This window comes from Cydia splendana, chromosome 9 (genome assembly GCF_910591565.1).
Source record: "Cydia splendana chromosome 9, ilCydSple1.2, whole genome shotgun sequence".
Classification (NCBI taxonomy): Eukaryota; Metazoa; Arthropoda; class Insecta; order Lepidoptera; family Tortricidae; genus Cydia; species Cydia splendana.
The window spans coordinates 19,273,370-19,299,780 of record NC_085968.1 but is presented as its reverse complement, the minus strand read 5'-3'; the positions used below and the strand labels follow the sequence as shown (position 1 = coordinate 19,299,780).

Sequence of the window (26,411 nt, the reverse complement as noted above, 5' to 3'; positions counted from 1 at the left end):
ATTTGCATTATTTTTATACGTTGAGTATTTCTCAGAAGAAGAATATTTCTGAGAAGTCGCTCAGAAATGACTGTGAAATTGTAATTTTTATTACATCTGTGTTGGTCAATGCTGAATGCTGATAGATTTTACACGTGTCTCGTCTTTCTCTATCTGTTGCAAATCAGCTGACAGTTCCTTTGACACTGATAGTTCAAAATAAAATAATTATCTGTGGCCTAATGGCCTTATAAAATTTGAGGACATTTTTCTCCATTTACTAATATAAATAGAAGGCCATAATTAGTACAACTGTGTAAAATTTCACCTCACTATCTACTTTGGCCACCATGTACAGCATATCGTCTTATCTCCTCAAATTGCCAAAGGATTTGGCTACTTTGCGTCGAATCACTTTGATCACCGAGTCATCCAAACCTTTGCTTGCTAAGAATTCGCATAATTTGGTTCGGAAATATCACGACTACAAGAAAAATGATAATAAAGAATGTCTGCGTCAAAGGTCGTATAGATATTTATGTTATTCCTTGTTGTTTGGTGCTGCTGCATACACATCATATAAACTTTGGTAAGTGAAAATAATATTGAAATATAAAGCTGCTTATGTTTTTATTAGTATACAACTGGCCTATGTATTGTGCTCAACTGCTACTGTTTCTGACACTAGAAAAGAAAATAAGTTTTATATCAAAAATTTCATTTTTGATAAAACTTTAATCATTGACTGTACTTTTCTTTTAACAGGCGACAATACTCATCAAGACAATTCTAAAACATCAGAACACAATTAGATTGCTTTGTTTTATCACTGAGTTCCTATGGCCATCTCATGTGTCCATCACCAGATCAGTTTGATAGTACCATAATATTGCATTTTCATCCAACTTACATATGTGTGGAGTTTCAGCTCAATCAAATAAATAAATAAAAGCTTGTAATGAAAGATAAATGATTGTATCATTCAAAGTTGGCACAACACCTTGGCTCACCGGGGTCTCTCCCAGAAGTCGTCGGCAATGTCAATGTCTGCTAGGCTTCTTGGTAGAGTTGGGTTGGCAAGAATAGTGCCGCCAACCCACCACGCAAAATAGGCGCAATAATATGACGTCGAGTTGCGGAAACCAAGCCCGCGAGAACCTATAACCTATATATCATTCAAAGTTATCATCACAAAGTCTTTTATGGTTTCAGGATACGGTTTCAAGTGTTCCCCTCAATAACTGCCGCAGAGGAGCTAGTTGAATCTGACCCCGAAGATGCAGATACCAAAAGGAAAAGGTATCGGAAGGAAAAAATTGGATTCAGAGATAGGAAGGTATGTACTAACTGCAACATATTTATCTGATATATATTTCATTTATTTCTTTTAAGATTTACAATATGTGTCGTTTTCAAGCAAGAGGTACCACAGTGTAGATTGCCATAAGGACATATTGCTATGACAGGTTATAATAAAGATACAAGCAAAATTCGTCACTATGGTAAGTGACAATGTGGTAACTTTTGCTTGAAAACGACACATATAATTAAAAAATTTTGTTAAACTGCATTGTATTTATTTTCTTTATGTTTGTATATTTATTTTGTATTTGCTACAGATTATTGAATATGAGAACCGAATGAGGTCATACTCTACACCTGACAAAATTTTCCGATACTTTGCCACTGTCAAACTAACAGTTGGTGACAACACGGAGGTTTACATGACTCCTGATGACTTTTTACGAGCTATCACACCTGGCATGAAACAACCTGATGGTATTTTTTTTTTGCTTTAATTTTTTGGTTTTTGGCATCCTTTTTACTATAATGGCAGTTTTGTGGGTGAGCCTTTTTATACAAAATGATACTCTCATTTGAAAAAGCTTACTACTTATATAAATTTTAGATCTATATCAAGCACTGAATATAGTGATATAAGATTTAAGTTTAGCTGTAAGCGCGGCTCGGAACCGGTGTTTTCTTCATATAAATACCGGTATTATTACAGTATTTTTCGTTCTTTGGTATATTATTTCATTTTTAATGGGACAATCTAATAATACAAAGTTATTACCTAAATACATGATTCAGTCCTATGTAAAGAGCATAAAATAATTAAAATATTGGGCTATTTTGGGACTTAAAAAAAACCGGTTCCGAGCCCTGGCTGTAAGCGCAAAAGCAAAATACTTTGACAAAAAAGACATGCAACCGCCGGTTCCAGCAGCGGTGCGATCGTCCAATTTATATAGGAAATGTTGAGGACAAGGTTTCAACGCTAAACCAACCTTGTATATAGTATTAACCCTAGAGTAGTCGCGCCTTTCCATGAGACGCGAGTGCTTGCGTGGGGAGTAATTTTCCACCCACAATAAACACGATTTTTTGTTTAAAATAATGGGTAAATCAGTATGTTATTATTTTTTGGCACAAAATAAATCAAAAACTATCAGAAAAAGTAACATTTATCATAGTTTTACATTTAGTAGTAAAAAAATTACCTTGACAAATATACCAAATAATCACAGTTTTTTTCGCCACGGGCAGCATAATTCTCATAGCGCGAGTACCTACACCTACTCTAGGGTTAAGAAAGCTAATGTCCTTAAGTCTTTAAGACACCACATTATTTTCTGCCCCGGACGCTGCTACCCCAGATAATTGAATACGAAAACCGCATGCGCCAGTATTCCACCCCGGACAAGGTATTCCGTTACTTTGCCACCGTTCAGGCGACACACCACGACCAGCATGAGGTGTTTATGACCCCGGATGATTTCCTGAGGTCCATGACGCCTGGTGTCAAGCAGCCGGATGGTAAGATTACTAAGTATAGAAGAACCCGCTTAAGACGACCATGCAGGGGCGTATTTACCCTAGGCCAAGGCCATCCGGGCCATGGCCCGGGGCGCCAATCCTCTAAGGGCGGCATATATGCCGCCCCTGGAGTCTTGCTTTTTGTTTTTTTCCTTGACTTTTGGGGCGGCGAAACTTAATTGGCCCGGGGCGTCATATTTCAAAATACGCCCCTGCGACCATGTTTAATCCTTTATCAGACCAGATTAAAAAAAATACGAATCACGTCTCTTCGCCTCTTTAAAGTCTTAAAAATTCTCTATCGATAAGTAAAATAATAAAAAAAGATGATGTTAAAATACTGTTTCCCGCGTAATGCCATTTTATATTGGTAATATTGGTATCAGCAAATTGTTTTAACTTTTTATCGCCACTGTCAGCCATAGCCGGCGACCAAGGCTACAGTACTTACAGTATACAATGAACCTTAAAATATTCAAATAAAGTTGACTATTGCGTGTGTCATATAAAATACCTATTAGTCGAAGCACTGTTCGGCCTTAGTAGGGGTTTTGTAGCGATCCGTTCAGAATCTTCTTAAGCGGGTTTTGCCTTATCATGCACACTGTTAACCGATAAATAGTAATAATTCGTAAACCTTATTGCAATAATATAAGGTCTACTATTATAGTATGTTAGCCCTTTGACCACCATTTTCAATTAGCCAATTAGAAAACAAAAATCTCGTGATCAACGCCTGTCGCTCAAATTAAATCATTTATTTATATTCATAAAATGTAACTATTAGATATATACCTTTTTACTTTTTATTCACAGGGTTGGGACTTGATCAATATCGGAGATACGACCCTAAGGTGAGTCAATAAAACTATGTTTGTTGGTTTATATGACAGTAAATAAATATAACTATAGGTACTTGTGCTTTTCCATCAAGACGAGGGATATATTTAAATATATCATACAATCAGACAATAATAGACTACCTATTTATTATAGGTAAAAATCGGAATTGTCGATTATATGAAATCGTCCTCTTGATGATAAACAGACATAGGAATCCGCGGGGCAAATTGTGAATTAAGACTTTATGTTTGTGCACTTATGGTACTAATTACAACACAATTTAGGCTGTTTTAAAACGATTAGGCAATTAAAAACTAATTTTTAACTATTTTGTTGTAATTAGTGCCATTTGTGCACAAACATAAAGTCTTAATTCACAATTTGCCCCGCGGATTCCTATGTCTGATGATAAAGCACCATTAAGGACCGGTACAGACTGCAACTTGTATGACGTCATGCCAACTGCAACATCGGCGTGCAGTTCCCATACAAGTTGCAGTCGGGTTGCAGTCCGTCTGTATCAGCCCTAGACAACGTGTAACTGAAATAAAGAGCTAAACAAACACTCAGTTTAAAAAAGACCCTTCTTTAAGGAAAGCCACATTTTCGCGCTATGAAGTAAGTATACAATTAAGCAATTGGATTCATGTGCCAGTTCACGGATTTAAAAAAAAACCGGGCAAGTGCGAGTCGGACTCGCGCACTAAGGGTTCCGTACCACAATGAAAAAAAAACTGAAAAAAATGCAAAAAAAACGGTCACCCATCCAAGTACTGACCACGCCCGACGTTGCTTAACTTTGGTCAAAAATCACGTTTGTTGTACGGGAGCCCCATTTAAATCTTTATTTTATTCTGTTTTTAGTATTTGTTGTTATAGCGGCAACAGAAATACATCATCTGTGAAAATTTCAACTGTCTAGCTATCACGGTTCGTGAGATACAGCCTGGTGACAGACAGACGGACGGACGGACGGACGGACGGACGGACGGACAGCGAAGTCTTAGTAATAGGGTCCCGTTTTACCTTTTGGGTACGGAACCCTAAAAAGTATTTCACTAATTTTATGCTAAGGTTAGTTAAAGATTCTCCATATAATTTTACCCAAGTAACAATTTGTGGTACTATAGTGGTCAATAGAACGTTTCCTAAATACCACCTAAGGTCCTATAAAAGACCTAAGAAGGTTGTATAAAGCCGAAATGGCGTATCTTTAGTGCCATTCAGTGATATAGTAGACCTGTAGCAGTGTCAGCCGTGACGTTTTAGGTCTATAAAAGTGATGTAATGCATGACTCTTGTGCTAATTTGTTGTCAGAAACGCCATTATAGTGTTAATTTATACTATAGTAGCATTTGAGATTCCATTATAGTGCTTGTTTTATACTATAGTAGTATTTGAAATTCTATTATAGTGCTTTTTTATACTATTGTAGAATTCATAGTTCCTTTACTACTTGTTGTGTGTTTACTTCACAAAAACGGTACTAAGTAAAATGGTGATAAATAAAGACGTTATATTAATATGCGCCATTTAGATGTCGAATAATTCGGTCTTTAGTGCAAAAAGTATATGGGACGGAAGTTTTACCGTTAGAATAGTATTAGGTTAATGAGGAATTTTAAATGCCCCCTCGATTTATTTATGTTTTTAATAAAATAATTTAATAAAATATTATGATATTCACCATAGTTACTTCTATACAGCCAAGAAGTAAATCCGACGCTTTTATAGGCTAACTATAGAACTTAGGAGGAAATATTCACCGCCATCATGATTAAAATTAGGGTTCCAAAAGAATTTTGCTGTGACCCAGTTGCACCTACAAACTCTTTAGAAAGATATAGGATTTTTTTTTAATTTAGATGTAGTCATTACTGTTGTTTCCTTTTTCAATGAGATTGGTAAAAAAAATGTGCTAATAATGGATGTCGATAAATATCTAAACCGTCACGATTTTATGCTTGTATTAAATCATTGATGATAAATCTCACCTACAATCACTAATATCACTGGGGTCTTTTTTATCAATTCATTAAAATATAAAAATATTTTGTACGGAACCACATTATGTGGCTTAGGCCTGAACTTATATAAGCAAGATATAAGTAGCCATTACAGATCAAATTGATCATTTACAAGTAGTCGTTTTCTACCTTTATGTATCTAACTCGGTTTATAAAAGACATAAAAACTCAGCTATAACGCTGTTGTCTTTTAAAAGAAAAAACAAAACAACTATACAACAGTTTTGTGATATAAAAGAGTCATTGTGACGTTTACAGCGATGAGATATAATAGGGATTTTAAAACTACTAAAGCGCTTTTTAACGCTATAAATATGTCCCAAAAACGCTACTATAGAGCAAAACAGTTCTATAATAGTGTTCATATGACTACTAAAGTATTATGTACTATAGCAGTGATCTCTAAAGCCACTATATCCTATAATCGTTGTATAGTTGGGTTTTTGTCACTGTTTAAACACAAAACTATAGCGGCTTGCAGGGAACCTTAATAGCGCAAACTACTAAAGTATTATGTACTATAGCAGTGATCTCTAAAGCCACTATATCCTAAAATCGTTGTATAGTTGGGTTTTTCTCACTGTTAAAACACAAAACTATAGCGGCTTGCAGGGAACCTTAATAGCGCAAACTACTAAAGTATTATGTACTATAGCAGTCATCTCTAAAGCCACTATATCCTAAAATCGTTGTATAGTTGGGTTTTTGTCACTATTAAAACACAAAACTATAGCGGCTTGGCAGGGAACCTTAATAGCGCAAATTAGTTGCATAAAAGTGATTCCAAATACTATTATACAGTAATATTGCTCTATAGTGATTATATTTGAACCTGTTATAGTACACGCCTGTAACGGCTCTATAAAATGATGATGTAAACCTTTACATCAATTGCTTATAGAATATATTAGCTGTATAAGCCTATAGAGCAAAAAGGTGTTGCCAAGCGCTTTTATACGACAGGTGGTCATCTCTGAAACCTTAATACGACGTCTATACAAGCTTTTAGCGATAAAAACTAAAATTATAGGACTAAAATGTTACTTGGGTAGTTACACGTTTTACAGTCAGCAGCAATAGCTATTTAAGCTATTAGCTAATATTTTGAACATATCGTCCGCTTAGCTCCTGCTGCTAACTGTATAAAATTAAATGCCTTGTTAAATAATCATCTTTCTCAAATATAATGACTACGTGACACTCACTACGTCTACACTTGATTGTCAATTTGTAAGCCTTATTGTAAACCCATAAGATCTACAATTGAAGGGATGTTTACAAAAACAACATAACTGACTACACTGGTTGACACCTGAAACGATTAACAATGTTCTTAAAAAAGTGTCAACCGCTCTTAGAGCTGCTTAGCAGTTACGTTGTTTTTGTAAACATCCCTTCAATTGGTTAGTTATGCTCGCTGTTAGTAATGATAATATGACTCGTGTCACGATTCTTTATTAATAACGATCTCGAAACTTAATGGTTAATACCTAATTAGACTAATTATTATCTTAACTGTTAACATTAATGTCGTATACATGTTGTTTAGTTCTTTCCATATTATTTGATATCTGACTTTGACCTTTGTTACCGTGCTCTCTGTTTTGATGTCTACGTGTCATGCCGGCTGTATACACTTGTCGCGACCCCGAGACAGGCCGAGAACGAGAGTGTACCCTTTTCGTCTTACTCGTCTCGTTTCGCCCTTAACCGTTTGCTCGGTTTTTCGCCGGCTCTCGACGGATGTGTACAGCCGGCATAATGGTACTAAAAGCAACACACTAAACCGATCATTAATAGGCCTTATCTGTTTGCAATAAGGTCTAGGATAGGTTAGTTAACTGGGTCAACGAAGGTATCGTCGGCCACACTGTTCACTGACGTTACTATAAAGACCTTAATATAAAGATATAAGGTCCACCAGTCATTTAAGGGTTGCTGTTAGCATGGTATAATAATATACTCCGCCTGGTACTCTATTCCCGTCTTTTCTAGGTCACCTAACTGACACAAGCCTACGTCATCATGTGACAGCGCTATATGATAATATGCGATAGCGCTATATATAGCGGCCATGTTATTGTGACGTAGGCCTGTGTCACTCTGGGAATAGAAGACCATGTTTTATTAGACCATGGCTGTTAGTACTTACTATTTATTACCTAGGTACTTATTTTAATTATGCCTCTCTATGACCAACTTCGTATACTCGTAAAACTTCAAAGCGCCAAAGACGTCAATTCACGCTTTTCTAAACTCACTCTAAACTCCATGCCGTCTTTTGACGTCCACAGTTATCGGTACTTGCTGTTATTAGAAAGACTCAGATTTTATATATTTTTTGGTTTGTTTGTTTTACTTCTCATCTATTCTTTGATGTTAAATCTAGTATAATTATCAACAGGAAAATAAACACTTGTTTTATATTAAATTACATATTTTGTATTTTACGTTTATCACTCAATTCTCCTGCAGTGTCACCAAATTCTTCGGCAGTGTTTCTATAAAACATAATCGTTACTTTTTTGAAATATGTACATAGTAACACCCATCAAAATGCAATAAAAAAATCAGCATTGTCATCGTTCTGTGGGAAAAGGGCTTTCAATAAGGTGCGAAGAGTAACCAGAATAGTGGATAATAAGTATTCATATGACAGAGTCCCTGAATTTACAAAAAACATTTAAACGGATTTTTATTTTTCATGGGCGTATGCATATATCGTCAAAGCTCAAACTATCCAAGAAACAGATGTGTTTAGTAATTACCTGTGATCTGGCTATATTATAGCGCCTCCCCTTTATACTTTTTTGCACCGGCACTTCCCCACTCACACCACTTTCTTGTCTTTTCAGAATTTCGAAGAGGTACTGTTTTCTTCTAGACCCACCACTGTTAAATCAGTTTGCACTAAATTGGTTATTCTGTCAATGCAAGCAAAGATTTTTTGTTTCTTTCCCTACTGTATCGATAATTTTTATACCGAATTATATATTTATGATATGACTTCCTGTAGTTATAGACGTAGATTAGTCCTTTGCTTGTGTTTTTTATAGTATAGGTTTGTGCTTAGAATGGAACCCCTAAGAGCCACTCACAGAACTGTGGAGCCACCCCACACTAGCGTCTCTAAAACGTCGGCGTCTAGTCAACTCTATGGCTGCTGCTCGACGCAACGTTGCAACTTTACTGCGCAGCGACGCCAATTTCCATAGCGCTGACTAAACGCTGACGCTCAAAAGACGCTAGTGTGGGGTGGCCCTAAAAAATAACTGTGGTTAGTATTAGGTGAGTATACAGCACAACGGGTCCTACGCGACAACTTGTTGCCTTTCTTTTTAGAATCGTTTGCAATGCCGAGTACGACTAGTTGCGTTTTTACCCACTTAGTACCTACTTACCCAGGAAATAGTGTCACTTATTTTCTATCTTTCTCTATTTAAGTATGTTTTATTTTGACTGGCAAGGCGATTGTGTAGTGCCATAAAGTCAGTTCATCCTTCCTTACCCGTTTATGGTAAAACTTGTATCTATTCCTATCCACTTTGGTACTTACTTATTTAAATATTTCGTCTTTAACTCTTTACTCGACTGGTGGAGAAGAAAGATAAATAATTTCGAGTATATTTTATGTTTGTGTATATATTTTATATATTCCTGTAAATATCTAAAAATATAATATAAATAGTTCATCTAGTTTTTTTTGGATGTTTATTTTTAAAATAATAGTTAAAAAAAATGTATTTGACAAATTATACCACTTAACGCGTCATTTTAACTAAGCACTAGCTTTTTCATTCAAAATTAAGAATTTTCGTTCTGTCCCAGATAAATCGAATGGAGGATGAATAGACTTCAAATTCTAGCTAATTTAACATAAGGCATGATCATAAGGACAGATCTTATTGGCCTTACTTCAGTTACTTCTCACGATAGCACTTCAATCTTCATGCACAAATAGGACGCTCAGCTCAATACCACTGCTTTCCAGTTAGCCCATCCAAACGTGTTTGTGTTTTGTTTACAATTAGAACGATTTCAGCAAAATTTAGTCTACTTAGGCCTGATTTGACCAAACTTTGAACGAAGACTAAGAAGCGTCAAAATTGGTATATTATGATCTTAAATTGCCTAGGCCTTACCATAATGTCCTTATTGCGATTCTGTTTAGGACCTAAACTGAATTGCTAAGGGGCGGAGTTATGCGACTTATACATATAGCTCCGTCCCTTGGCAATTCAGTTTAGGTCCTAAACAGAATCACAATAAGGACATCATGGTAAGGCCCCTGTTCTCGTTTGGTCGAATTATATTAAATCAAATAAACTTGTGCTATATAAAATATGCAATGAAATACGGAGATGCAAAGAATTTGCTAAATAGAGTTTACCTAAGTAGTATTTTTCTAAAGGCTCGTAGATGAATACGTCAATCGTTTTATTCTTATGTTTGTAACTATCTCTAAACTGGGCCAATGTATTTTGTATGATATTTTTATTTTATCTGGCGGGCCGTATGCTTGTAAAAATACAAACACTAGAGTAAAATGATTCACTTATAGTACGTTACAAGTATGTTTTACAAGTATTATTCTGTACAGAGTATCAGCCAACGCTTGAACTTGGATCTCGACGAGGATTCGATCTTCTACAAGCTGGGCTCGTCGGGTCTCATCACCTTCAGTGACTACATCTTTTTGCTGACTGTACTGTCAAGTAAGTGCACCTAATATTTAACACTGCTGGACAATAGAAAGAACAATGGGATTACGCCTACAGGCGTCTAGTGTCCACCAAGGTGTTGATATAACTTTAAGCGCCAATGACGTCTTATCACGTCAGGAGAAATTGTGCTCTAAAGCGACACAGGACGACGTCCAAAATTATCAATCTAATAAAAATGCAAGCCATACCTGGCGACTTCTAACATTATTAACAATCGAACCCTTTTTAGTAAGTAATTTAAGTTTACCTTTAAACGTGCCAGGCGCCGTCAGTCCAAAATCATCAGTTGAACTCTTATTATTATTCTGTCTTTTGTTTTGTCTTGTTTGCGGTCTTAATTGACCGAAGCGTAGCGAAGGTCTACGTTTTGACTCGGGCATTTTGCTTTCGTATGTCCATCCGGATGTTCTCCTCTACAAGTCACAATTCTCAACCGATTCTCGTGAAATTTTGTGACCAGATTTTATGATTAAATAATTTTTTTATGTCAATCCAGTTTTTGGAAATTTTTAAAAATGGCGGAGTCGTGATACCTCGCGCCTAAACAAATAGTCGTATCGATATCATAAGAGTTTTTTCTTTTTGAGATATGTTTATAGATTAAATGGCCAATAATTCAGATAATTTATTTCGCTGGTTTCGGAGGTATTGAGATATTTAATTTTAACTAATTTTAACTTGAGAATGAGCTAAATTTCGTCAGCTTATCTAAGAACAATTTGGCTCAGTTTGTAAATGTTCGCATTTTTTGTTTGCACAGAGAGTCTGGGTTCGATCCCCAGTATTAGTATGCTGGGATATAACTTTTTTTATTTTATTACACTTTAATTTCGTATTTTTTTTTTACTATATTTAAAGCTCTGCTCGCGAGGTCTACAGCTCACAGAGCCACTAGTTTATTGTACCATTTGTATCTAACCAACATACATCGGATTCTAGGGGGCAAATTGTATGACGGATAGGGATCCCGTCATACAATTTGCCCCCTAGAATCCGATGTATGCTAATCAATAATAAAATTGTTCATGCCTCAAAATTAAACAACGCCGTCAACACATCACGTAAACTTTATTTCCTCACATAACTTCTATAAATTTTAGGATCATATCCAAACATCTCAAAATCTATACCATATATTCTCAACAAGTCATTCAGCATACGTTCATCCAACTGACTAAAATAGTACTTCAATAGAGCTGTCGTATTCTTGCCATCTCTGGATTTGTTCATAACTGTCCTTAGCCTCGTTCTGCGGTCCCTAACCCGTCTACCTAATACATGAGCCAACCCTAATTCGTATATGACATACCCTGAATCCCTTGAAAGGGTTTCTACTTTGGCTATAACTGTGAAGTTGACAGCGCATGGTGAGCAGAAGTGGTAATACGGGGCCCAATGTTCGTCGAAAGGGAATCTCTGGTCGAGACCCTTATGTTCCTGAAAGAAAGGAAAAATAAGTTAAAATATTGAAACAACATTTTAACACTCTTAACTGAACATTAGTGAAACTTATATATTGAAATAAGAACTAGAGTCAGACCTAGGTAAGTCTGCAACTAATTTGATAGTACAGTTAAGTGTAAAAATATGGGTGCACAGATCATACTCAAAATATGTCCCATAGCTCTTATGCCAGCGAATTAAGAATATGGGACATATTTTTGAGTAAGTTATATGCACCCATATTTTTACACTTGACTGTACAGTGTACACGCAGTGCAAGTGTTATTAGACGTCAAACTTCTATGAAGTTATGACGTATAAACAACACTTGCATTGCGTGTACTATCAAAATCGTTGCAGACTTACCTCGGTCTGACTCTATCACTATTACCTAACAATGTGAAAACTATAGTATTTTTCAAACAGGAAGGGTACGCTGACAGATGTCATCTGAATTAATTTTTGCGACATTGGTTATCAATTGTATGGAGATGATACCTGTTGTCACCCTACCCATCGTAATTGAAAAATAATATAGCGACACGGCTTGGCATCGCAAAACGTAAATTTCATAGGAATATGACGTTTATAGTGACAGACTCTATCACTTGCCAAAACAGTGCAAACTTAGCGTAGAGGTTAAAAATGTTAACACACCTGTATTAAATACGCGACGAACTCATAAAAAGTCGGTCCGAAGCTCTTTATTGGTCCTAAAACTTTCGCCGCGCCCTCTCTATGCTCAGCCACTATAGCTCTCGCCAGCTTCCTATAATACGGCGGCGTTATATTCTCCAGCTTGTCTCTATAGGCCGAGAGCAGACGCACGAAGGGCTCTCGGACTATGAGCATGGAGATTACTCCTGGCGTGTTGATGGCGTCTCTGAGTTCTTCTGTGCTTGGTCGTGGGAATTTTCGACGGGCTAGTGTGAGGGGTGTGTGTCTGCTTCGCGCTAGGAACTTCTTGTCGTAGCCGCCTGAAATAAATATTATTCTTTTCGATATTCGCCAAATTATTGATAGTCTAAAGGGGCCCACTGATTAACAGTCCGCCGGACGGTATCGGCCTGTCAGTTAGAACAAAATTTTGACAGTTCCGAACAACTGACAGGCCGATACCGTCCGGCGGACTGTTAATCAGTGGGCCCCTTAAGATCTGTAAAGTCAGCTCAGGTCAGAGTCAAGAACTTCACACGTCTTGTGCAAAATGAGTGTTTAGTTTCGGATATACCCTTAGTGTCCATTTATAAAACACTGTATTTTCAAATCATCACACTGTCACACTTCGCTGTACTTTTCTCTGCACTCTGTCTCATGCCTGCCCAAGTGCCCACTATCGATTTTCATTACCCACCTAAAATATTAAACTTGTATAACCAACTCGAGCTAGCCGCCTTAAATATGTTGCACCACACCAGATTATGCGCGTGGTCCACGAAGAACTCCTTACTGTTGACAGTCTGTTTTATATGTCTTTGTTTGCACACGGTCTGCGCGCGCGCCGCTCGTTTCTCTAGCTCGGTTATGGTGGTATTGTCTGGCTCTGACCAGTCTATGGCGCGCTCTGAGTCGGTGTCGTCCTCGCCTAAAACTGGGCCCTGTAACTGAAAAAAAGTCTTCTTAATATTGTTAAGAGCCCATTATGTCCCACTGCTGGACATAGGCCTCCCCCCTCTATTGTCTAGTATTGTCTTAACAGCATGCTATTACATTTTTGATACCTCCCGCGTCGAAGGATGATCCATATGACAGTTCCTTAAACCCTCCGAAAAATACCGTATTTTTTATTACTCAAATGTTAAATTTATACATAAATTATTGTGCTTAACTTCCAATAAATGACTACAAACATGTTACGAGACAACTGTTCCGTATAGAAATTAACTGTCACAGGGACCATCATTCAACGCGAGAGGTATAACTGTTGCTGTGGAACTAAAACAGTACAGTGCCAACTGTTGAATGAAATTTCAGAACTTGTTTGCAATTTTATTGAATATGAGCATATGCATATGCAAACAAGCAAGTTTATTTAATAACTTTTAATTTCAATTGAATATTTAACTAATTTCAGAAATGTAACTCGGCAATGATTCAAAATATGAGAACAGATATTATGTACTTAAAAGGAAGTTTACGAGATTAGATAACTCGTCCGTTCTCGGCTGTCAGCTGTTTTTGCAATCATTATTTGATGCTGACTAACCCAAACTAAAAGAGGCTTGAAGGAACTGTCATACTTAGTGACCATCATTCTTTATAGAAAACCGCAATTGTTTTTTCTGTTCTGTCCTATAGATAGATTATTGATAATATTCATTCGATTCATCCTAAACGCGTATTGTATACTACCGTCTCCGTTCCGTCGTGGATAAAAACTTTATTGTACTCTAATTTTAGTGTAGGTAATTGCTGATAGTCGTGCGTCGTAGCCTGTACATTTAAATGGAGGTGTTCATATATAAAACTATAATCGCCTTGTCGTGGCTTGTATATTTACTCACGACTATCTGTCGTTACGACGTAGTGGGGATGTAAGCACCCCGGCAAAGCAACAGGCAGTGAGGAACAAAACAGAAATATCACTTTCACCAAACATTTACCAGCCACTTCGTGTAGTTGTCAGGAATAGCCCATTCCTTCACAGGCGGCTCTGAGCTCCCCTTGAAGATCGTCATCCTCATAACGACCATGTACAGCGAAGCCCAGAACAGAAACGTAGCCGTTTTCGCCCCGCATCTTAAATAGTGCGTCGTTTTCGTCTTGATTCTCGCTCTGATACGTTTTACTGAGAACATTTTGTCGCGACATGTGGAGTGACTATTTTAAATATTAATTTTGTTAAGGTTGTGTTGGAGGCGCTAAAACATTTGTTTTGGTGAGCGCAGCATCCCGGTACTGAGCATGAGCGCGCTTATCGATTTTGTTATACGGCTGTTTTGAGATGGTCGTTTATCCTTAGGGATCGTATTTATTCGTATTTATCTATGCTTCTGGGTATTTTGTACCTAGGTATTTACAAATTTAGCTCGAATGCGTAAAACATACTATTTTCGTTTTTTTTTTCATTCAATGAATGAAGATGAAACTTTATTGGAATGTCAATGTTTCATTTTATTTATTTTACTTTTTATTTAATTTTTAGTAAGGTTTTCATCGTACATAATTAAAGTTTTAATTAAATTATTATTAAATTCATATCAACTTATTTCCGGTAAAAAAAAATTATGATAGATATCATTCATATCATATCATATCATAGATATTTTAATGATTTGAGCAAACTCATCAACACCATGTTCCTCTTCCTACACTGAGAGAAAAAACTAACAAAAACACACTTAGAATTACAAAAATAAAACTTAATCCGGGGACAAGGAGAGTCAACTAATAGGAACAAATTGACTTTTGCAATTTCCATTTAGTAGGAAATACAACTTCTATATTTGTAATTTGAAGCATGCTACAGTAATTTCAGAAATTTGGTTTTGTTATTCCGAGAGGTGCTTTAGCAATATCGGAGGTGATGACGTCTTGGGTGAAAACTAACCGTTTTGTAATTCTAAGCGTGCTTTAGCAATATCGGAGACGATGACGTCATAGGTTTTACTAAACTGTACTGCGATTCCAAGCTAGCTGTTATTCTAGAGATAATGACGTCACAGGCAAAAACTAAACTGTTTGCAATTCCTCCGCCCCTAGCAAACGGGCGCCGCGAGAGCATGACGCGCGCGTGGTAGCTACCCGTCTCTATTTCTGTCTGTATGAATAAAAAAGCATTTGGTAGTATATCTCTGTACTAAAGAGGTACTATAAAAGCCTGTCGAGATATTCTACCCATTCCTTTCTTATTCATACAGTCAGAAAGAGACTAGTAGTTATTACGCGCGCAACATGCTCTCGCGGCGCACCTGTGCTAGGGAGGTTGGAATTGCAAACAGTTTAGATTTACCTTTGATGTCATTATCACTAGAATAACAACAGCTAGCTCGAAGTTGCAGAACAATATATTCCTGTAGACCCCAACTACACAGTAGGTCGCGGGTTAATATGTCCATGGCCCACAATATATCCTAAATTTATTATTTAACTTAAGTATTGTGACGTTTAGCGTCGCATGAAGTAGGTAGATTGCAAAATGAGACGAAAGAAAACTAACCAGAGTAAATTTTACGAAATATAATTTAAAAAAAATAAAAAAACTAAAGGAAAGACAAGGTCGTGGATCTTTTCTGAGCTGGCAATTAACAGTGGTGAAACGAGTCCTTGATAGGGGTCACTTCCCTGCACTACGTCGCAGAACGTCGAACTTGGAGGTGGCCGTCTTCAAAAAAAAGGGTTCCGGATCCAGCACGGGAACCTTCCGGAACGAAGCGGAGCATGCGAATTCAGGTTGGTAGGTTCCGACTCCAACCCCAGACTTGGTCCCTGGAATTCCGGTAAAAATGGCCATTTCAAGAAAAGTCCAATTTTGTACAAGTGACTGCGACATCCGGATTTTAGGCCAAATTAATGCGCTAATGAGAAAGTAGGCTGGTGTAGTGAACCCCAAAGAATTAAAAGGTGATCAATGATGTGGCAGTCACAAGTAGAATCATCATTTTAAATTTAAAACAAAGAAGAAAGTGAAGTTAAATTTACTAAATGTAGTTCTACAACTAAAAGCTTTATTAATGCATGTCAACTACAATTTGGCATGTAATTTTATACATTTAAATTAGAATTAAGCCTAACTTAGATTATAATCTACAAGATTTTTATAAAGTGGGTAGACTCATATTTCCAGAAGGTTCGAGAAGCTTGTTATTTCCAGCGTTATTTTTATAGGAAAATTACAGTTAATAAGCAGATAGTGATAGCCAAATGTACCCAGAAAGAACTAAATGAAAATGTGATGGCAAGAAGAAAATGATTCCTTAATTTACTACTATGAAAGTTACCTTTCTCTTAAAACTACAAAATATTCAAAACACTCACCCTATTTGGGGAAATACTGGAACTTAACACATTTAATATTAGAATAAATTTTACACCATATTAAAAATTTGTCACATCATGACTGTAAAATTGTATCTTTGAATTTAGTCGATTTGACCTCTCGCTGTCAAAGCCGTGGTAGCAATGTCTCGGACGCGTATGTGTCTCATTAGCTGGCCGGTTCACATCGCTTATCGCGAGCCGGGTGACGTAGTCCTTTGTATTCGCATCTAGTTTTACCTAATAGCAAATGCAGTCGTCAATTCTGTTTGTTCGTAGATTTATTTTGTATATATTAGTTTTCAAGGTTTTTGTGTATATTTTTTTAGATAATAAGTATGAAATGTGTATTATAGTAGTTTATAGTTATATTTAGGTTTAAGTTTATTTCTTATTTTGTAGAATTTTAATTGGAAATAACGGTAAACCGTTACAGTATGTTTTAAACAAAGAAGACACGAGACACGCCCGCCCGACATCCGACACAATACTAACTCTAACCAAATGAACGTAGCAAGTAGCTGTGTTGGTATTACAAAACTCGTTTAGTGATTGGTACAACAATGAACATAAACACAACAAGTCTATCTACTAAATACCAGTAAACTTTGTAATGTCGCTATAGTAACAACTGAATTGTTATTTTAAATGGGGTAATGTTATTCCCGCGAACTCGTTTTTTAGATATTACAAAACTATGTAAGTGAGACATTTACTAAAATCATAACTTGAAATCACAGATGCTTTTTTCCAAAAATCACAAACTTACTAGTAAAAATCGGAGAATTTTAGTAGTAATAAAAATGGATTGTAACAAATACTGAACTTTGTTTAATGCTCCATTTACTAAAGTCTGTTTGCTGAAATTAGATTTAGTATTACTGAGCTGTTTGTAGAAATAAATAAATTTTACAGAAATAGTGAAACTTCCATGATTACTACTAAAACTTCATTTTTTCCCCCAGTACAGAACTGTTTATTAATTCCTGGTGGTGATTTTTCTCTCAGTGTACCTGAGTCCCGACTTAATACGTTCAAACGCAATGAAAAAGTGTCACTCGTCATGGATATTCTCTACAAAATATCCCCTGGCACAACTAAAGAGCAACTCTACAGTTTGACCGCTTCAATGTTGAAACGCCTATCTGCAGTTATGTAGCGTGAGCTAATCTAGCCTTGGGCGAAGTCGCATCTGCGAGGGCCTTTTCTTTCACTTTGTCCAAAGGGGCCTCGCGCGAGGCCATGGGCGAGGGCCCACTTCGCCCACGCCTAGCTACGCCACTTCCTATCTGGAGTTATAAATATTTTTTTTTATTCATTATGTATGTACAGCAAACTTTTCACTATATCTAATTGTACATTTTAATTGAAACCAGCGTTTAAAGACATACCCCCTAATTCATAAACGTTTACTAAAGTTGACAAGCCGATAATAATCGTTTGTCCCTTTCCATCGTACCAATACGTCGGAAAGGGACAAACGATTATTATCGGCTTGTCAATTTTAGTAAACGTTTATGAATAAGGGGGATAGTGTGCAGTAACAGCCCAAAAAGACCGGGGCCTGTGCTAGGGCTAGTTACAATATATGTGACACAAGTTTAGAGAGCGATCGGATTTTGGGTAAACAATTTTCCTATACCTAATATAAAATTTACTTAGTCAACGAAAAAAGCTTAATTAAACATGCAACTGGCATTTTTTTTTTGTAGGTACGTAACATACTATATACGGATATTGGACAACATGCTATATACGTATACGTACATGACATTTATTTCCGTTTATGATTGAAATGTCCGTTCCAGCATCCCGCCGCCACTTCGAGATCGCGTTCCGCATGTTCGACCTGAACGGGGACGGTGACGTGGATTGTGAGGAGTTCGAGAAAGTTGCTGCTTTGATCCGGCAACAGAGCAGCATTGGATCCAGACACAGAGATCACGCCAACACTGGCAACACATTCAAGGTATGTTCCTTTGTCCTTGACAATATGATAGGGTCGCCATGTCGTCGCCACTCAAGACTCTTGAAATTAAGTCATTTAGTAAAGAAATCTCTATCAAAAGTGCCTTGTTTCTCTCTTACTAAGGCGAGATTTGATATAACATGTCAATTTATTTCGAAAAAGTAGCTGCTTTCATCCGGCAACAGAGCAGCATTGGGCCCAGACACAAGGATCACGCCAACACAGTCAACACTTTCAAGGTATACATACATATATAATCACGCCTGTTTCCCGGAGGGGTTAGGCAGAGACCACGGATTTCCACTTGCTACGATCCTGACATACCTCTTTCGCTTCCTTCACTTTCATAACATTCCTCAGAAGAACACCTCGCCCGCTTAGCAACTTCTGCTGCTGACTGTATGTTCCTTGGTGGACTTTAGGTCTTTGACAGTATGGCAGGGTCGCCATATCGTCGCCACTCAAGACTCTTGAAATTAAGTCATTTTGTAAAGAAATCTCCATCGAAAGTGCCTTGTTTTTCTCTTAGAGATTCCGTACATCACACAATTTTTAACAATGTATTTCCGACTCTCGCTTGACTGTAGACCTTCCTGTCATCTAAGATAAGGTGGGGTAAGACTAACATAGTTTATTTTGCTCGGGGCAAGACTAACAGTATGAGGATTCCATACAAATGATAGTCTTATAGTACTAGCGGTTGACCAAAATCAGCTGCAAATGGTGTTAAAGGGATGAAAATCGGCACGATTAATCTTTAGGCCATTTGAATCAATTTGACCCGTAGCACCAAAAGAAAAAACAAACGGAAAGCAGTTATGACGTCATCTTGTTTTTGTATGGAAAAAACAAATTTTTGTTCAGAAACCTATCGTGTGTGGTATTAAATGAAAGGGCATTTTGAGCCGGTATATTTTCGAAATTAATTTCTTGGGGTTAGATATGAGGATATTGGGTATTACTTGAGGTATATTTTACAAAAAATAATTCAACGGTTTCGTATCTGGAGGAGCCCAAACTTGGTATGTTTTGAAAATTATTTTTATTTTAATTGAATGCAAGTGACGGAAATATAATAATGTGATATATTTTTAGAACCGGCTCAAAATACCCTTTCATTTAATACCACACACGATAGGTTTCTGAACAAAAATTTGTTTTTTTCCATACAAAAAAAAGATGACGTCATAACTCCTTTCCGTTTGTTTTTTTTTTGGTGCTGGTCAAATTGATTCAAATGGCCTAAAGATTAATCGTGCCGATTTTCATACCTTTAACACCATTTGCAGCTGATTCCCGAATTTCAGGCTGTACCGCTATCAGTATTACTCCGGTGACAGTTTTACCCCACCTTACCTTATAGTTAAAGAAATAGTGTTTTTTTTTTTCATAATTTTATACCCAGTGCTTTCGGAGATTAAGGGAGGGAATGGTAATTTTTGCCGATTTTCTTAAATAACTACTAAACTAGTGGCTCTGTGAGCTGTAGACCTCGCGAGCAGAGTTTAAAACTGAATAAATGTATGGTTCCGTTGTTTTGAAGAATTTAGAGAATCTAATTTTACCATAAACTCTTAACTATCAATTGCTTACAAAATTCGGGAATTGGTTTAGAAATGCGACCTGTAGAGTAGAACATATGGACATACGAAACAATTTTTGGCTAACAGGCCAATTCAAACTTACACTGATATCAGAAAGACATCTAACTGATGTCATTTAGTTATCGTGCATTTCACTCGTTCTTGTCCGTACATGTATTGGCGCAAGCGAGACGCACGATGACTACTAAATAACATGATAAAAATATCATCCCGATGTCAGTGTACGGTCGATGCCCCTTAAGTATACACGTCGCCATACTAATTGTATAGAAAAGTGGATAGAGTTAGACCAAGAAAAGTCTGCAGAGATTTTGACAGCACACGCAGTGCCAATGTTATTTGTGCCAGTGTCAAAATCTCTGCAGACTTTTCTTGGTCTAACTCTACCTATGTTAGGAAACCAACATTACATTTGAATTAATCTGTACGGTTACCATCAGTTTGTCACTGACATAAACGCCGTCGAGAACGTAATTTACTTTCTATACATCCCGTTTGCACTAATATGCGAGTGCGAGCGAGATGTATAGAAAGTAAATTACGTTCTCGACGGCGTATATGTCAGTGACAAACTGATGGTAACCGTACTGTAAACTGCTTCGTGCGCGAGCGTGGCCCATAATTTCCGAAAATCATTTTTTCTTCGAGGCAATTACTCCGTTCTCATATTTTGCGTTGCCCATAATTTCCCGAAATCATTCATTCTCGGTAGCAATTACTCCGTTCCCATATTTTCCCAATGGTTTTCTTCCGCAATCGCGTATTTTTAATATTTTTAAATTAATCTTTTCCTTATAGTTTTCGTTCTTTTAAATATCTAGGATAATATTTTCTTGTTACTGTATGTTTATAGTGTAGTAATTATATTTGTTACTTGTAGGTATTTCACATACAACAAATATCAAAAACACTAAAATTAAAACATAATCTAAAAAACTACAAGTAAAAAACCAAACGCTGTCAGCCAATAACTCTAACCATACCTATCTCTGGGAGCAGATTCGTTTTTAGGGTCATCAAAAAAAATAACCCTAACCTACCTATCTCTGGGAGCAGTTTCGTTTTTAGGGTCATCAAAAAAAAATAACCCTAACCTACCTATCTCTGGGAGCAGTTTCGTTTATACGGTCATCAAAAAAAATAACCCTAACCTACCTATTTGAAAAAAACCTGGTTATTTTTACCACTAGCATTAAAAAAAAGAGAAAATATGGAGATAGAGAATATTTAGTTAATGAAAAAAAAACCTACTGGTTATTTTAACTACTACTGGGATTAAAAAGAAAAGGGAATAAATTGAGAAAAGGAAAATTTAGTTTATGAAAAAATGTACACGAAAAATTAAATAAAGCGAAGAAATTCCACTGGGAAAAAATGAGAACGGAGTAATTGCCTCGAAGAAAAAATTATTTGCGGAAATTATGGGCCATTTTAGCGAGGCGATCCAAATTAAAAGGTTCAAAGTCTAACTAACATTATTGTCTAACTAACATTATTGTTAGTTAGACTTTGAGCCCGGGAAAGCGCAACGTACGAGCAACCTACAGCTAGTTCTAGCCCTAGGCAATGTTAATCCCTGCGATTTATGGATGGTGACCGCCCATGCTACAAACGTAAGTGGAAATTGACTCCTGGAACAGCCATGCCCTTGAACTAAAACCGCTAAAAAATGTTCAAACAAAAACTCAAACGAATACGCTTACCTCGCGCTTCGCGCTCGCTTGATCAATCACCAATACGATGTTTAAGTGCAAAAAAATAAATAAAAAAAATTGCATTTATTGGGGATCGAACCGGGTACCTATTCCCCTATGCTTGCTTGTAAGCGTCTTTCCAACTGCGCTATGATAGCATTTAGATGAGCTGACGAAATTTGGTTACTTATTCTCGAGTAAGAATTTAAATATCTAATCTAAAGAGAATAAAGTGTATAGGGGACGTGCATGAACTATAGGGGGCAGCACAGGAGCCGTCAGATCTTTGGCGCGAAGCGTAGATGTGTAGTTTATGATTCCGATGTAGCCCACAAGATGGCAGAACCTACTATGTACAAGGAAACGTACTTACGAGAACGGTAGATGGTAGCACTTGCTTTGGCAATGTACATGTGCACATATGTTTCCGATTCAGGCCACAAGATGGCAGGCCCTCCAACGCGCACGGACCCTATAGTGGGCGTGCGTGAACTATAGGGGGTAGCATAGGAGCCGTCAGATTTTTGGCGCGAGGCGTAAATGTGACGTTTATGCTTCCGATGTAGCCCACAAGATGACAGAACCTACTATGCAAAAGGAAACGTACCTACAAGAACGGTAGATGGTAGAACTTGTTTTGGCAATGTACATGTTTCCGATTCAGGCCACAAGATGGCAGACCCTCCAACGCGCACGGTCCCTATATGTAGTAGAGGGTTATTGTCATACTAAATTTTGTAGTCACAGTAAATTTACTGCCATCTTTCGATACAGGATTAAAATGAAAATGAAAAAAAATTATCAATAAATGTATATATGTATGGATAAATGTTTTTTTTTTATTTTTAGAACGCCATATGATTTTGACCCATGTTCTTTTACTGATATGAGTAAAAATTGTTAAATATAAAATGGTGTCGCCATCTAGACGAGCATAGGCCAAAGGTATGGCGCCGTATATTCAAGAATCAAATTTTCTTTAAAGCGCAAAAAGCCATCATCTGTTGCAAAAAATAAACGAATGCGCTTAGCCCGCGCTTGATAAATAAAAAATACGATTTTTTTCATTTTTTCAAAATAAAAAAATAAAATAAAAAACAACAATTGATACGAAATTTAAGTATAAAAAAATACAAAAAGTTATGTAGCAGCATACAATTACTGGGGATGGAACCAGGGACCTCCCTATGCAAACAAAAAAGCGAACGTTTGCAAAATGCGCCATGATAGTTCTTACTAAAGCTGACGAAATTTAGCTACTCATTCTCAAGTAAAAACGAAATATCTAAATACCGCCGAAACCAGTGATACAAATTTTCTGAATTTTTGGCCTATTAATCTATAAACATATATCAAAAAGAAAAAACTCTTATGATATCGATACGACTATTTGTTTAGGCGCCAGGTATCACGACTCCGCCATTTTTAAAAATTTCCAAAAACCGGATTGACAAAAAAAATTTATTTAGTCATAAAATTCGGTCACAAAATTTCACGAGAATCGGTTAAGAATTGCGACCTGTAGAGGAGAACATCCGGACATACGAAAGCAAAATGCCCGAGTCAAAACGTAGACCTTCGCTTCGCTTCGGTCAACTATTTGTCTTAAAATTATAAAATAGTTATTTACGATACGAGTGCGGAAAAGAGGAAATTCGAAACGAGTGGCGATCAAAATCAACACGAGTTGCGAATTACCTATTCGCACGTGTATCGTACAACGTTTTACAGTACATATGACCCTTTAAACTTTTGACATCGCACGAAAAGTGCTATTTTACGCACTAGTGCGGGATAATAGGACCATATATGTACTGTGAAAATATATTTGAGATTCTCATTAAAAAAAAATTTTTTTTCAGGGTATCAACTCTGCGCTAACGACATACTTCTTCGGACCGAAGTTAAACGAGAAGCTGACCATCGAGAAGTTCCTCGACTTCCAACATCAGTTGCAGAAAGAGATCTTATCCCTCGAGTTCCAGAGGAAACAGCCAGGTAAGTTTTGTGTAACATGAACAGCACAAGTTCCGTACCCAAAGGGTAAAAACGGGACCCTATTACTAAGACTCCGCTGTCCGTCTGTCTGTCACCAGGCTATAACTCATGAACCGTGATAGCTAGGCAGTTGAATTTTTCACAGATGATGTATTTATTTCTGCCGCTATAACAACAAATACTAAAAACAGAATATAATAAATATTTAAGTGGGGTTCCCATACAATAAACGCGATTTTTTGCCGTTTTTTGCGTAAATGGTACGGAACCCTTCTTGCGCGAGTCCGACTCGCACTTGGCCGGTTTTTATTTTTGTTTTTCCTTGGAATTAGCTTTCAAATCGCGATTGTTATGCACGCAAATGTATGATTGTTAAATATAATTTGAAGGACATTAAAAAATAATGTTTAGAAATTAACCTTTTCAGATGAAAATGGACGTATCACCGAGGCGGATTTTGCCGAGTTACTGCTGGCATACGCCGGCTACCCCGCTAAGAAGAAAGCCAGAATGCTCAAACGCGTTAAAAAAGCGTACGTATTTATTTCCTTATTTTTAAGTAGGTACTTGAAAAAAAACTAACTGAGTTTTACTTCATACTAAAGATTATTATTTCATGTCTTGTTTTTATGTATCAAAGAGAAAAAACTGAATGATTTAACTACAACTCCCTATTTCTCAAAACGGATAATAAATTTTTCCCCGCGATTCAAAGTTTACGATAACCCCACTTTACGATAACTAGAGCCTCACGAGGTTAAAATACCCTATTATTTTCCAGTTTCCGCGACCACGGCGTGGGCATCACCAAAGAAGACTACCTGTCGTTCTTTCACCTCCTCAACAACATCAACGACGTCGACACGGCACTGACGTTCTACCATATCGCGGGCGCGTCCATAGACCAGCCCACTCTTAGACACGTCGCGAGGACTGTCGCCCATGTGGACTTGGATGCACATGTAATAAACGTGGTCTTCACTATTTTTGATGAAAACAGTAAGTATATCATTGTTATCGCCTCCACTGCTGGGCATAGCTCCATAGACCAGCCCACTCTTAGACACGTCGCGAGGACTGTCGCCCATGTGGACTTGAATGCACATGTTATAAACGTGGTCTTCACTGTTTTTGATGAAAACAGTAAGTATATCATTGTTATCGCCTATATTATCAGTCCACTGCTGGGCATAGCTCCATAGACCAGCCCACTCTTAGACACGTCGCGAGGACTGTCGCCCATGTGGACTTGGATGCACATGTAATAAACGTGGTCTTCACTATTTTTGATGAAAATAATAAGTATCCTTCAAGACTGGCCACATATGCTTACAAACCTGGCTCCTCCACTCACACAGACAAATGCATATTTTTATTTTGTTGTCGTATTATGTTTGTCGTTAGTATTACATTGCAAATTAGGAGTAGAAAGGTATACATATCTATGAACAAAAAGAAGGCAGAGGGCCGCCAAACATGGAAGTTGCTCCACCGACAAGTCATACTCTTAAATATATGATGATGATGATTTATGAACTACTGTAACAATAAATGAATATTTTTCCAGTGGACGGTCAACTCTCCAACCGCGAGTTCGTGGCCGTGATGAAGAACCGCCTCCTCCGAGGCCTGGAGAAGCCGAAGGACACCGGCTTCGTCAAACTGATGCACTCTCTCATCAAGTGCGCTAGGGACACTAAACCCGCCATATTGGATTTTTAAGGTTGTTATTTCGACTTTTTCTAGGCTTAGACGAACCTCGGCCACTACAGCCATACTTTTTATTATCTAAACGACAGCTTAATTAAGCAAGAGAAGATTTTTTTTATCAGACTGACTCGTTATTTTCTCAGTCTCGACAAGCCTCGACCGCCTAAGCTCCTCTTCAGCCGATCCCTTACTTTGCCGGCTTAGCTATTATAACAACTATATTAATATGACTTAAAACGAATGAAGGTTGGACACTTTCTGCTATCTAGCTGCTAAGAGCAACAGGGAAATAACATATACCTTTCTCCGTCTTTCTTAGCATAAAGCGTCCTTTTTATGCAGGGAATTATATCAAAGAAAATTTTATTGATTATTGCTCTTTCCAAATATTTACTTTAGTCGCCACAACTTTTTCTTAACCTTTTAAACGCCAAACGGCGCATCCATTTGCCGTGCCACTGACGCCACGGGGGTAAAATTTAGTTTTGTGAATTAATAATGCCAACCTAAAAGTGGGGTGTTTTTCAGTAGATTTTCGTCAAATAACGATCGACGTCAAATGCCGTCTTTGGCGTCGTTGTCACGATTTTGCGTTGGCGTCAATTGCCGTCTGTGGCGTTCA

The 26,411-nt window shown here is 37.2% G+C and overlaps 2 protein-coding genes across 3 annotated transcripts; one reads left to right on the top strand and one right to left on the bottom strand.

The window, feature by feature from the left end:
- Window positions 1-209: 209 nt before the first annotated feature.
- On the top strand, window positions 210-26,187 carry LOC134793822 (calcium uptake protein 1 homolog, mitochondrial-like). Of its 2 annotated transcripts, none has more exons than XM_063765514.1 (10): window positions 210-568; window positions 1,192-1,315; window positions 2,640-2,799; window positions 3,616-3,653; window positions 10,271-10,385; window positions 18,623-18,783; window positions 23,944-24,079; window positions 24,507-24,612; window positions 24,861-25,078; window positions 25,647-26,187. In XM_063765514.1, exons 1-10 carry the CDS (start codon window positions 330-332, stop codon window positions 25,799-25,801), a joined length of 1,452 nt encoding a protein of 483 aa, XP_063621584.1. In that variant the 5' UTR covers window positions 210-329; the 3' UTR covers window positions 25,802-26,187. The 2 variants fall into 2 exon arrangements, with proteins under 2 accessions (XP_063621584.1, XP_063621583.1); XM_063765513.1 differs by lacking the exon at window positions 2,640-2,799 and adding an exon at window positions 1,599-1,758 and having other exon boundaries at window positions 214-568.
- On the bottom strand, window positions 11,444-14,806 carry LOC134793834 (carbohydrate sulfotransferase 11). The gene is made up of 4 exons (XM_063765553.1): window positions 14,441-14,806; window positions 13,192-13,441; window positions 12,495-12,814; window positions 11,444-11,831 (listed from the first exon to the last, which is right to left on the bottom strand). The coding sequence occupies exons 1-4, from the start codon at window positions 14,633-14,635 to the stop codon at window positions 11,463-11,465; spliced, it is 1,134 nt and encodes a 377-aa protein (XP_063621623.1). The 5' UTR covers window positions 14,636-14,806; the 3' UTR covers window positions 11,444-11,462.
- Window positions 26,188-26,411: the final 224 nt, after the last annotated feature.